We start from the raw sequence: 14,490 nt of genomic DNA on the forward strand, positions 1-14,490 counted from the left end.
ATGGGCAGAGCAGCTCTCATTGGTAGTGAAAACACTCATGGGCATTCTTCACTCCATGGGCACATGTGCCCTGGTGCTCCAACAAGCCTGCAGGGGCAGTCTGGACACAAGCTCTTAGAACACCGCAAGGGTGCAAATGCACCTTAACAGGCCTGCCATGACGGGCTTGGTACATATATAAAAAACAAATGTGCAATTGTGCACATATTGGCAAGTTGTGCCAGGCTCAGTATGCATATGAAAACACCAATGTGCACATGCTGGCAAGTTGTGCCAGGCCCAGTATACAGCTGAGAACACCAATGTGTAAGTGTGCACATATTGGCAAGTTTTGCCAGGTTCAGTATGCCTATGAAAACACCAGTGTGCAAGTGTGCACATATAGGCAAGTTATGCTAGGCTCAGTATGCCTGAACACACCAATGGACTATTGTGCATATATAGGCAACCCAGGCCAGGCTCAGTATACACATGAAAATTCCAAGGTACAAGTGTGAACCTGCTGGTGGGCGCCCCTTCCTAACTTATGTAGGGAGAGCGCATGCACACTTTTCCTTGTACCTGCTGCAGGAAAGTGTCCAGGGCCCTAAGGCCATTCAGAGAGGATCAGCAAAACCTCAAGGAAGATCCAATATCTGCTGTAGGAAAACCAACGCGGGACTTCTTCCCCTACCAGGGCACCGGACGCCCTTGCGTCCCTACCGTGCCCGCTGCTCCGCCCTATGGCGGTGCTCTAGGGATAGCAGAAGGCCTAGACAGGACTGGCCCCAGTGAGGAAGATGCCATCCTGAGCGTAAGCACACCTGCGCCTCCACAGCCTACAATACCAGGCCTAATACATATTGGTCAGGCTACTCTTGTGGGTGGTGCAATGCCCCACTAGTGACCAGGTCTGTACCCGCCCGAGTGTGTGAGGTATCTTTTTACAGGGCAGGCATGGGGATGGCACCACAGCCAATTACGTTGGTGCCTCTTCCTGGCATGAGTAGGAAGGGCATGCACACTTCCCCCTGCACTACAGTAGGAAAGTGCCCAGTGTCCTAAGGCCACACATAGAGAGTCAGCAAAAGACTGGGAGAAAAAAGCTAAATGTTTCAGGGTAATCCTCAAAGAAGGGCCATGTCCAACACAGGATAACTAGCTAATAAGTAGCAGTTTTCAGGTGAGAAAAGATGTTTGAGTATTTTCTAAGGCCATGCAGAAAACAATTGTCAATCACCTTCCATTTGCAACTGGGATGTCCTTAATCAGAGTTGGTAGGAGGAAGTGATGTTTCGAAGCTCTCTAACAACAAAAGAAAGGCTGTGACATTACCGACATAATCCTGCTCAACAATCCCTGGTTTCGCTTTTCTCCAGAGTCTTGCCAAGCGAAACTAAAGATGTTATACTGTGAATGTTTTGCTTTTCACTAACTTTGAAGCCTGTGTAATGAGGTGGAGTGGTGCATGAATATGAAGGATGCAGTTATTCCTGCGGTCAACTACGTTTGTGACCCAACAGGCTACAACTTTGCTTGTTTGGTCTGAATTGCACATTCCCTCATGTTCTATTTATGACTTAAATATTGAGAAATGCTCTGATCGACAGCTTTGCTTGCCCATATAAATGCAGGTGGACGAGAAGAACAAGGTTTAGTACGTTCACTTTATCTGTGAAAAGTGCACAGTTTTAGATAACTCAACCCTCAAGCCTGGAACAGCCCATGTACAGTGGAAAATCCAGGATAAAACAAAACATCTGGTCGTTGTAGATTTGTGTATGGTTGATGCTATGCTTCTAATGGTGCAATCCTTACCTTTAGTTTAAGAGCTCTTCAAATACAATATAAAACATGAGGCACTACAGTTTCGAGTTGCAATTCCTTGTGCATATTTTATTTTGGAAGCAAACCACGAACTGTCTTGTTTTTGTGCTTTTGCATGTGTTTTGGGAGAATTCTGGGTACATTGTAAATGGCATAAAATAGTTACATTTTGCAACGGTGCACATGTTTTTATACTGGAACCGCTGTCCGTAATCAAGTTGAGCTCTACAGGTCAATGTAGAGGGAGTCTCTGTATCTCATTGGTACGGCTCTATCATTTTGGAGAAAAACACAAGTGGAGTACACCAGCCCAAAAGCCCCAGAATGCTGAAGCTTTCTTCTGTGTGAATTTCAAATTGAGGAAAACTTGTTTCCACAAAGAATGAGGAAATGGAAAAAACAAGTCAGAAAAACTGGACAGTAAATTAATCTGGAGAGGGACTTGCGTAACGGGTAGGGGAATACGATTAGTCAGTCTGATGTAATTGGATATAGGTTGGGGGTAGAGGTATTAGGTTTGAGGCTGGGTAGGAACTAGAATAAAGGTGAAAAGCATAGTTGAAGGGCAACTGACTTGGTTGTAGGAAGTGAGATGAAGAGGAAAGGAAGAACTATGAAAGGGCTTCCTCTTAATCTAGGAAGGGAGAAAAAGGGGGTTAGAAGGGCGTCCCCAGTAAAAGGAAAAAACAGATCTGCAGTCCTTGAAAAAGGACTGCAGAGATCTTTTTTTCAATATGCGTATTCACCCTGGGAATACCTTTTACTTGGGGGAAAATTCAAGGAGACAGGTTTGTGGAGTCTTTTTATTTTTTTATTTTGTTATTTTTTTCCCCCCTTCTTCCAGAATCTCTTTCTTTAACTAAGATTCACATACCATTGTTATTAAGCTATGCAGAACAATGATTAAACTATTTTTCATCCAACTGCCTTGTTGGAGGGCTTTGCAGTCTGCCAAGTAGGACTGGGCAGGTGTGATTTGTAGGTACTGGTTGATTCTTCTCTTTCCCACACTGTGCAGGGGGATTGTGCTTGGCAGGAGTTGGTGTCTACAGGCCCAGATTTCTCAGAAAATCTGTTGATTTCTATTTGAGGACCATTGTATTGTGCTTTGTTTAGTCTAAGCCAGACAGAATGAAAATTCCATTGGTCCGGTTCGCCGGGCTTCCTTAATACTTAGCTGCTGCCTTTCATTTGCTGTCTGTCCTGAAGTGAAAAACCTTTTTTAAGTAGATTTTCCATTGCTACATCTCTCTAGATCCTATATGCTTCTCTTCTACAAATGGTGACCCCTTGAATTGCCTTTTTGGTGACTCTTCAGGTTACCTGAAACCTGTTTGAGTATGGTGTGCTGTGCATGTCTTTGGAGACTTTAAAGCCATCCTCCTCCCAGGTTGAACTGATAGAGTAGCTTTTCTGCACTCTGCTCAACTGTTCTCACCCCTAATATGATTATCTTATTACTTCAGGGCTTCCTTGGAGTACCCCTTGATTATGTGCACCCTGTAACTGAGGAAGACTCTCCAGAAGTGCTTTAGTCTAGTCATTAGTACAGATGCTTTCATCCCATTATCTGTTGGCGGTTGAGCTCCTTCAACAGATGGACCTAGTGGTACTGCATGCAGTACTGCTCAGTCTTAGGTTCTGTCTCGTGTACGTTGCCATCAGGTGTCTATACAGTCATGGCTATTCATAGCAGTGGTTGTTGAACAGTAGAAGATCTGTGATAAAAGTAGTTCACCTTGGCATAGTTTGGTAACCTATCAATAGAATGTGGTAGTCTCTGTCTCGGGGACACCCAGGCCATGGCCATGCCAGGATTCTGGGTGTCAAACTAATTTTTGGTAGTTGTTCGTGACATTGGTAATGCATCACATTTTGACTAGCCAATCTTTTAAACCAAAAAACAGGAAGATCCTCAATGTCATAAAGGAAAGAAAGATCTCTGTCTGTGGTGGTAAGCATTTCGTCGTCCGCATATAGTACTCCTCTTGTTTCTCCAGCGGAAGTTGCAAATCCTGGTATTCTCTAAATCTGTCTAATTCTGATTGCCAATGGCTAAAGGGCTGGCATTAATCGTAGTAGTACTAGGGGACAACTTTTCCGTATGCCCCTTAAGATTGGTAACGAATCTGAAGCAAATTCTTCACATATAATTTGGAATGTCATAAAGCCATGTCACTTTAGAAATAATGAAGCTACCCAGGTTGTCCCTTTCCAGAGTTGCAAACAAATAGCCTGACTCCACTCGATCAAAGGCTTTTTCTGCTTTGAGAAAGCACACTTTTCTGGGATCAAGGGAATCTCTTGAGTACCATAGCAAATGAGAGATTGTTTGTAAATGATGCCTAAACATTCTGCCTGTACCATATCCTACCTGGAATTCATGAATCAAGGATGGATCACCTTACCTGGCTTATTTGTGCAGATTTCCACAATAATTTTTCTATCCATATTCAACAACAATCTTTCGATGAGTGGCACATAAAGTATGATCTTTGTGGTTCAAGGATGATACACCTTACCTGGCTCATTGATGTATTTAGTGATTACAGCCGTTATTCTGAAGGGGGTGACCCATTGTTGGAGTTTCCTGTTTTAATTGGTCTGCCCTGGCCTCTTCTATTTCCTGGAGTGAGATTTGTCTTTCCAAAAGTTCCCAACCCCACATCAGACAATTTAGGTAATGGGTACTTAAAAAATAATCTGTTTTAGGTTAATGTAACTCATTGGAGACAGTTTCTTTTCAAGTTGGTCAAATATATTTTCAATATCTCATTGATACATTTGGAGATTATAGCCCTCATTCTGAAGAGAGTGATCCATCATTTGAGTTTCCTGTTTCAATTGGGGATCCAGTATTAAAATTCCTTGGTGTTGCTGAGGTAAGTACAGTGATTTCTTTGACCCGCTAACCCAAGGGATGGAGCCCAGGGTTCTATGCCATGTCAGTCACTTCTGAAATGTAAGCTTGCTCTGTCAGAACACACGAGCAGTGTGTTTTGGCCCCACCAAATGTGTAGGGTATGTTCCAAGGACCTCTAGCGTATTGCAAAAGTGAATGACTGGAAAAGGCACTGTGGTAGAAAGTGCTAGTGGTGTACTATGGCTTTATTCCTAATGCTGGTGTTTTGTGATTCTTTATAGATGAAGTCTAATCTGAAACGGCCTCGGCTCCTATTGTGCAGTGTCAGTGGTCCCCAGGGCATGGCTCGTCATTTGCATTCCCCACATCCCGCAAGTCTCTTTGTTAGACCTAAACTTTCCATGTGCTCATACCTAGATCTGCCTCGTGTGCTGTGAGCTGCCTTTTGTACCGTGATGAGTCGACCCTCTTCTGATGGGGCTCGCCTCCCACTGCTGATGTCGGAGGGGCCTTCAAGCCATGTGGTTCCGCTCCTCCTCTCTTGAATCTGGGGCCACCAGCAACTCTTCTGTGCACTCCTCCCAGTGGGTCTTGTTGTAAGCAGCCCACCCTGCCTTGTGTATTACGTTCCTCACAGGCTGCATCAGCTTGTGCCATCACAGGCCACATTGGCCTCTTAAACAATGAGATGGGTAACTCCATGAGGTGTATATTTAGCAGGGCGTTCCCTCTCGTCCCCTGGTGCCGCATAAAATATTTGTGGCTTTTGAGCACACCTCTTATCTACATTAGGCACAGGGCCTAGTCGAGGGTAGATGTGGGTAGACTGCATCTACCCACTTTTTTTGGAGGGTGGACTCTATCTACCCTGCCAAGAGGTTGGGGCCCAGAAAAATATGCTAAACGTATCCTGGTGAAATTTTTAGACACCGGCACACGTTGTCTTTCATTATGAGCGGAAACATTCAAGCGGGAAGGAGACATCTGTTTCCAGGTGGGCCCATAACAAAGGGTGAAGCTAAGGGACTCTCAGACCTCCTTTTGTTGGAGTATCCTGGCTAGGAGCAATAGGGAGCCTCACACCTATATACAATGGAGGGGAAACAAAGGCACACAGTTTATCACTTCAAAGGTAGTTAAGAGGCCTGCTTTTGACTTTGTTCAGTCCCGGTATATAAGACATATGTAGTTTCAGAATGTCAGATATGTTGGTCTGTCCCCTTTTTTACACAAATAATTTAAATGCCACTATTTTGTTTTATTTCTTTTGTATTTCTATTGCGCTACTCATCTTAATGCAGTGTCAAAGCACTTTACAGCACAGATGATTTACCGGGTACAACTTCTCTCTTCTTGGTTTAATTTCTGCAAGAATTGTTTCTTGAATCAACCCAAACATACTACAAATCAAAACGGGCAAAATATCTTTGTGTGCAATTTTTGACTGAGGTTGTAGTTCGAAGTCAAATATATTTTTGTCATCATTGGCTGGTGTCCGAGAGCACACATTCTACCTGTCACAACCTCCACTTCTCACTACTCGATGGGGAGTATTTTTCATCAGGTCCAGATACCTCCTCTGGCATACAGTGTACAACATTCTGCCACATTTTGGAAAATTCTGTCCTGGATGTGGCTGGAAAAGAAATTTTAGTTTTCTGTTTTCTTCTTGTGTACTAATTTTCTAAATAGATTGCTGATAATCTCACTCCCTCTATCCCCCCCCCGAAATGTGCAGGGGAAGACATTTTGTAGTGGGAAACGATATTCTTTGCATTTCCAGACAGCTCTCTTCTTCCTCTTCACAGTTTTCCTCTTGCACCAACCACTTTTTGTTGTACCTTTGTTGGCAATTTCAGGTAGGCAGGGTGCAATAGGTGTCCAAAAGAACATACAAATATTGGCAGTTTTGTATTGCCAAACATGGTAACTCGTCGACCTGCAGTTTTGACAAAGCAGTCGCACGCACCTGCATAACATAATGAACTCAGTGGTTTATTATATGGTGTAGTTGTGAGACCTCACATACCATCTTGGTTCCAGTTAGGTTTGTCTTTTAAACCTTAGCACAGCCTTCGGTAGCTGTTACTTCAAGCAGTCACGCTTTATCAAAGGAATAAATATAAAGTATTTAGAAGTACCAAAACAGTTGAATAAGAAAGAAACATGACCTAAACAAAATCCGATTTCAATTTAAAAATTCATAAAAATAAGAGCTGTTTTTATAGACACCAAAATGAACAAATTCCACTGGAGGGTTCCGGAGATATACCTTATCTAGCAAATAGTAAGTCACTGCTTTTCATTCAAGTCACAAACATGCATTGGCAACTACTGTGGTTAGTGGTTACTTTATAACTTTACAAAAGTTTTAATACTACTACTACAACCTGCTCTGGGCACCCGACTCTAGCAGGGAGCGAGTCACGGGGGCCAGTGAGGTTTGCTTGACCAGTTACCTTGCAGTCACCAGTCCAGTTCCAGGTTCTATGGGTCAACTGTAATAGATGCCAATAGAGTGGTCCTGATGCAAGGGATACACAATGCTGAATATGAGGACTCTGTGTGAGAGGGGTTTTCCTGGGGCTCCTCCTTATTCTGCAGTTACACTGGGGGATTTTGGTGACCGGGTTGATGCCCCTTAAAGTCCAGTTGAATCCAGCCAAAAAAACAGCTGCTACTGGGCTCTGGTTACAGTGAAACCAGTGGTTTCCTTTAATGTGTGGTAAATCCCGACTTAAGGACCAAACTCCACTCCAGCGACTGTCCCTGGTGCAGTAGACTCGGGTGTAACTTATGATGGTGTTGGCTCTGTCGGCCAGCCTGCGCTTTGGTGGTCAAGTGATTGTGGCTACTAACTCGCCAAGGCAGGCTTCTTCAACTTTTGGGGCCCTGTATTCTGTAACAGGAAGTCAGCCAACTGACTCTTAAAGTTACTTCTTCTGTCTGGGTTTCAGGAATGGATTTTTCCTTGAGCACCACAGGCACAAGGCACAATGCTGTCTTTGCTAGCCCTAAGATCAGCAGGTGCATCCCATCTTTGTCAGGTCCAGGGAGAAGCAGGACAGTCTGTTATATCTTGAATGGTGTACTTTAAGGTTTCCATGACAAAGAATGTCCGAATGGTTCTGAGTGGGAATTCCACACAGTCAGTTGTGCTGAGCTGACTGGTGTTGGAGGACTACGAAGAGCTGTCCTTGTGGAATAAAGTATTCTTACTTTAAGATGGACTTGCAGTGACACTTTCTTCGATATAACATAATCCCCTTCAGTCCTCTCCAGTGCAGATGTGATCTGAGGTCTGGGTGCATATGTTATGCCAGAACTTGTCCTCGGGGTACACAGTGACTACTTGTCAATGGGTAACACTTCATCAAGTGGCAGGCCCTTTATGGTCCTTTCTGGGAGTCATTCCCATCTTCTCCCCAGGAGGACAGGAGGTTGTCTTATGGTCAGCAACTGTAAATAGTCACTGGAAAACTTTGGGCAACTTTGTAAAATTGCCTTTTACTTAGGTTACATTAAACTCAACTTGAGTATGAGGTGGAATTTAATGCAGTGATTAATTTGATACCTTGATGTACAAACTTTAGTAGTCCCATTCAGAAGTTAGCAAAGCTGAGTGGTCAGCATGTCATCACGTACTCACCACTGTGGATTCTAGCCTTTTTATAGTACAAACATCAATTTGGGGTTTTTTACTGGTGGACATGTAAAACCACACGTTCCACTTCTTACTATACAGCACGTTGCCTTAGGGCACGACAGGCCTGACTTAGGGGTGACTTGTTCTGGACTTAATCATTAGTTTAAATGGCAAAGTCGAGTGAGCAGCTTGAATCCTGCTTTGACAGCTAGCAATGGCTGGCTCAGAGGCATGCTTTGCCACACTAGTGGTGACACAATAAGGGTTGCAGGCCACAAGGCACACTTTAATTTACCGGCCTGGGGTACCTCTGGTAGCATATACTAGGGTCTTATAAGAAAGCTAACTTATGACATTTGTGAGTGAACCAGATTTCCATGTTTTAATGATCAGAGCACTGGCACTGAGGCCTTTCTGACAGAACTCACTGCGCCTTCAGATTAGAAAAACCAGCAGCATCGTCTAAAAATTAGGGGGAGGTCGTGCAAACAGCCTGTGTCAATCAGCTAGTTTGTGCCTGTTTTCTTATGGCTTTTCTCAACCACACTATTTTTTATTTATATTTTTATAACGGTGCTCCACAGAGTCCTGATGGTGTACAACACTGCTGGGAGGAATTCTCAGAGCCATTAGGTCCTAAGTATGTCAACACATTTTTTGTGTCCATTGTACTGTGGCAGGCGGCATCCTAAAATGGTTATCCGATTATACCAAAATGGCTTTTTGTAAGCTCATTTGTGACAGTACTCTTATAATGGGTTTTGTTTTTATTCTGTAAATACCATTCAGTATGGGCATTGTAGATGATTGCGCATTCACTGCAACTGTCTAAGAGCATGAAAAGCATTGGCAAAGCCAAAACGTTTCACTGTTGAGACCTATTGGCTTTGCAATTGCTTGCTTTTTGCTTTAACAACCCAAAGTTGCGATTTCCTTTTTATCATCAAGTATGTGTATATGCCTTACTTTATAGTCCTGCGTGGAAATGTTAATGTTTAAAGTAATGGTAATACAATTAGAGGAATTAACATTGACATTGTTTGCAATAGGGCAGTAAATGTGCACGATTATTAATTGTGTGTATTACATTTTTGGGTGCTTTTATTGCATAGAAAGCAGTGGTATCAAAACCTGTATTTTACAGGGATTCATGAAATATTTAAGTTATTGCTCAGGCTGCTGTGAAATATGGCATAATATTTACATGCCTTTCTGCAGAGATTTACCTATGACCACCAGGATTATGCAGCAGGATTATTTAAATTATGTGGCAAGAAAAGGCAAGCCAAAGCAGCAGTTCTGTCTTGAATCCCTCGATTTAGCATCTACATCAGAAGTTGGTATTTGGTCACTGAGACATCAATTGTTTCTTTATGGCCTCTTTTGTACGTAAACTTGCAAACAACAACTCCTGTCCAATACAGCAGATTAGGGCGTGTCAGCAAAGGGTTGCCAAATAGTGAGACAAATTATGAAAGTGGGATATAAGTATAGAGAGGGAAATAAAGCAAGCGAAGTAGAGCGAGGAAAGAACAAAAAAGTAAGGGACAGAGAAAAAGGTAGGTAGAAAGTGAAAAATAAGTGGATGGAAGAAAGGTTTCATGAAGTACAGCTAAAAGGTGAAAGGAATGGTGAAAATTATGAAACGGATGAAAGTAATGGAAGAGTGAGAGGATGGAAAGTGAGGATGGAGGGAAGGGTGGGTGGAAGTATGTTTACATGCATGTCTGAAAGTGTGGATGGTTGAATGAGGGGGACACCTAGCAAGGGTTCAAATTTGCTTTGTGATTTATTGGCGCAATTAGCAGTTCATTTAGGGTAGTGTGTAAAATATGCAGTGCAAAAATGGTAATTAACTCAAAATGCAATCAAACTGAGTTAGAAAAATAAAGTTAAAAATAATAAAGAAAATGTCAGCAAATGGGCAAAAATCCAAAATGGGGAACTGGAGATATGAATTTTTAAAGTTTTAATTAGAAATAGCACCAAAAACGCCAATGCATCAATGATAATCAGTGGTCATGGTAGACCGTTACCTAGGGCCAATTTGAGGCTGACTGTGATGAAGCATGGGTCGAATCATTTAGCCAGGTTCTTCCTGGTCAATGATTTTACCTTCTGACTTAGTCTTAAGTCCCAACCAAATACAGGAGTACACTTCTAAGGCCCCCAAGGGTGACACTTAAGAGATTCACCAGGTGTCACGCCGAAGCCAACGCCAGGCTCCAGTTGCCATTGGCCAAGTGGTGCAGGAAAAAAAGACTTGCAGCTTCTTCCAGGCCGTGGGTGCACTTTTATCACTATATACTAGGGATTTATAGACAAATTAAATGTGCCCATTAGGAACCATGCTTAATAGGAGAGCACAGGCACTCTCCTGCTCAGCAGGGGTGAAGTGCACAGAGTTCCAGAGCAAGCAAAAATATAGGATTCAGCAATAGGTGAGAAATCGGGGGTGAGAATGCAGAAAATATTAATTTACGACTTACACTAAAAACAAATTCCTGCTTTTCACTATCATTTAATGTTTCTGTATGTTGTCATTTTGCACAAATAGTGCTCAAATACTTACATTGGTTTTCCAACAGAATATGGGTATATATGAATACATGTATAGAATCAGTTATTGCTAAGTCATATTTATTGGTTGTGTATCACTGAGTGCTGTGATGCCACGAAGGCCATTTACCTAGAAATGATGTGCCAGGTAGGCCCTGCCGAGTTCAAACCAGTGACCAGGTCGTTCATGGATGTTGTCAGTGATCGCAGAACTCACAAGTATATCTTGTTGGGATTTGTGTATATTTTCTCTGTATTGTGTTATTTATAGTGTGTAGTGTCCCTTTGTTTGGGCACAGAAGTGCTTGCTTACATGGGCAGCACGCTACAAAGTGTGTTTGAAGTGTCGTCTTTGTTTTTATCCTCTGTTAGAACTGTTTCCATGTTGTTCGCGAGGACCAGAGAGGTGCATTTATTGTGTTATGAAGCACAGTGCTTAGCAGTGTGATGGATGAAGTGTGACAAGTAGACACGAATGTTATGGTTTTCACTAATCTGGCAGCTTCCAGCATCTCCCTTTTTTTTAAAATGTGTTTATAGTCCATTTGGCAGGTTAATGCAGTGGGTTGCCCATTCTGAGATATAATATATAGATATACACACTTAAAAAACCAAAGGTTACAGCGACGTTCTAGTTAGGCTCACATTTTAAACGTACCGAACCATCGCAATTCACCAGTTCTAGTTAGTTACCTCAAGTAACTATAACTCGTGCCCCCACCATGCACAGTTTCATCAAAACTTTTACTGCAAATATGACACATTACCAATGATGTTATCAGAGATGGATGTGTGCCCCTTTCTGCACCTGTGGGTCTTTCTGCCTATTCCTAGGAGTCTGTGTATATATAATTGTGTGTATCACAGTGAGTGTTTAGGTGTGTGTGATTGTTGGTGTATTACTGAGTTGTGGATGTGAGACTTTAGGTTAGTGTATCAGCATATGAGTGTGCATAGCGCTATGTTGGATGTCTATGCTGTGTGCATGTATGTGGGTTTTTCACTGAGCGTTTGTGTCTGCTGTGTGCATGGATGTGGTTTTATCACTGTTTGCAAGTGTACGTGTGTACCTCCTGGGTCTGTATATTTGTGGGTATGAGATTTTATGCATATCGCATATTTGTATGTGTTTGCACAAGTGTGGTGGTAACACTGAGTTTGTGTGTGATGTGTGCTTTTGGGTTTATATATGTTTGAGACTGTGTATGTTACTGTGTGTGTGTGTCTTTGTGCAGTGTGCATGCCTATGTCGCTGCCCGTGTGCTTTCTGAGAATTTATTTCAAGCACTACAGTGACTTCACAAGAAGAGGTTCTAGGGGTGCCCCGTGTTTTAACAATTCTAACTCTGCCCCACTGCAATCTGACCCACTCCTGTCCAAGACAATCTGCCCAACTCCATTCTAAAACAAATTGCCCCACTCCAGTACAAAACAATTGCCGCACTCCAAAACAAACTGCCCCGCTCCAATCCAAATCAATCTGCCTTGTATATTTAAATGTAAATAATATGGTTTACTGCTAATAAATTTAGATTATAACAAAAATACAAGGAAAGATAAAAGCCTTCAACAACAGAAAGTCGTCTTTATTTGCATACATTTATTCTTAAACAATATGCTCTACAACACCCACTAACCAAGCTTAAAATTACATATGCACGTAGGCATATCATTACACTTTATTTTTTCCTACAAATGGACAACAAAAGCAAAAAAATAACAAAAAATAGTAAACTTGCACTCACATCCAAAAGGCGAGACCTATTGGCTATGCCAGTGCCTGATGTAGTTATTGTTGGTTATTGGGATTAGTTTTGGCGATACAGCAACCATTCAATCCCTTTGTGGTAGATTACATCCTGTTTCCTGAACACTTGTTATAAACGGGGTTAGTGTGAACTGAAACTCCACTGTGCTGACACTGATGGACTGTCAGAGACGAGTGAATCAGAAAACGCTTTTTGTCTCTAAGTTCTGTAGATTTTTGCAGCAAATGGGACTAGTACGACTTGCCCGGGCATGCGGTGTTGCAGCCGGGGAGGCTCTGCAGATTGGGCGGGGCGGCCTGGAGTAAATTGTCATTCCCCCACGGCACCTCAGCGTTTTTCCTCTAGTTCACTCTTGACTCAGCAATCTCCCAACTACTTCCTCCTCGTTTCTTGCAGAATTTATATTCCGAGCGCCGGTCCAAATAAGCAAACCAGGGGAGCTGCGAGAAGAATACGAAGGGCAGCTGAAAAAGGTAGGGTGCAGTCTCTTCCGCCAGTATATCTCTATCTACCAATACTTGATGCTCTATGTTACTGTAATTGTTCTAAGTTAATGGGGCTACTCCCAGCATGCATTGGTATGTACATTTATGGCAAAGTTTATTCATTTACTAAAAAATGGGAAATTATTTCAAGTCCAGATTTTTAAAAAATAAATAAAACGTATGCATCGCATACTAATCAAAAGCAAAGCATGAACGCCACCATCATTTTTTCCTGCATATGTCTACATGGCCGTCGGAGTCCGCATAAAAAACTGCTTTTGTGTACAGCTAATGAATGGTGCTTTAAATGGTTACTCCGACACTGCATTTCTGGTCCTTCTAAAGCAAAGTTAATAGAATGTAAAAACTGGCCATTTTTATCCTATAACGTGGCACTGAGCTGGCAACCTGATGTGGGCATACTCCGCGCGACTGCAGCAGTCAGAATGTAAGATTGCGTGACCAAAGTCGTGATATTTACTTCTGTCACAACGGTACTCCGTCCATAATGTAAAAGGTCTACGAGCGAGTTTAAGAATTTAACTGGGTGATTCCTACAGTATCCAAAGGATTTAATTTGCTTGGAACCCAGTGTGAACTTATGGGCAGCCACTTCAGTCTGTCTTCCTAGCAATCCACCTGACTCCAGAGGAAGCCATACAGTCTAGGATCCTTAGTTTCTTTCTAAAGGTAGTGAATAGGAAGGAATGCTCCTAGGTGAGTAGTAGACGTGATCCACTCTCTCATATCCTGGTTGATACTCTTGCATTAAACCCTGGACATCAAACACTGAAGTAAGGAAATCACAAAAGTAAGAGAGCTGTACACAGGGGAGAAAAGTAGAACACACATGGGCCAGGTACAATGCACCTTCCCTCTGTCACGAACACAATGTCAAATCTAAAAGTACTAGACCAATATAACCCAGACCGGTTTTAGTGCCAATGGAGTTTGCATGCTACACGTGGTTGGATGCTCATTATAGAGCGTGGTGGAACAGGCAAAGCCTGATCTGCTGTTAACATGGAGGAGTGTACTTCACATTGATGGGAACCCAGTTGTGGTACGTGTGGAAATGGCGTGCTGCACACGAGTGGGATGTCCGGTAGTAATGTCAGTTTTGTGTGCCTAGAGGATTAAATATCCTTGCTGGGTCTAGTATACCCGTTGCTCTGTGTTAATGTTCCACCTACCTTGGTGGTGAGGAACGTAACCCCATCGCTGCCAGGCCTTTTCCCCCTCCTGTGCCAAGCCTTTTTTTGGTTATTTGAGTTAGTTCATGCTTAGGCCTTCATAAAGTTTTGTCCACATAAGCTACCCACGCTAAATTTGCGTCCTTTTTTTCCCAACATCTAGGGATTC

At 42.6% G+C, this 14,490-nt stretch overlaps 1 protein-coding gene across 1 annotated transcript in view; it reads left to right on the forward strand.

The window, feature by feature from the left end:
* Window positions 1-14,490, forward strand: part of RNF169 (ring finger protein 169) — a 111,897-nt gene that overhangs the window by 37,640 nt on the left and 59,767 nt on the right. Inside the window, exon 2 of the mRNA XM_069203811.1 lies at window positions 13,040-13,116. Coding sequence (XP_069059912.1) covers window positions 13,040-13,116 — 77 coding nt within the window. The remainder of the gene's footprint in view (window positions 1-13,039; window positions 13,117-14,490) is intronic.

The sequence above is a fragment of the Pleurodeles waltl genome, chromosome 8 (assembly GCF_031143425.1).
Source record: "Pleurodeles waltl isolate 20211129_DDA chromosome 8, aPleWal1.hap1.20221129, whole genome shotgun sequence".
In the NCBI taxonomy this organism is placed as follows: domain Eukaryota; kingdom Metazoa; phylum Chordata; class Amphibia; order Caudata; family Salamandridae; genus Pleurodeles; species Pleurodeles waltl.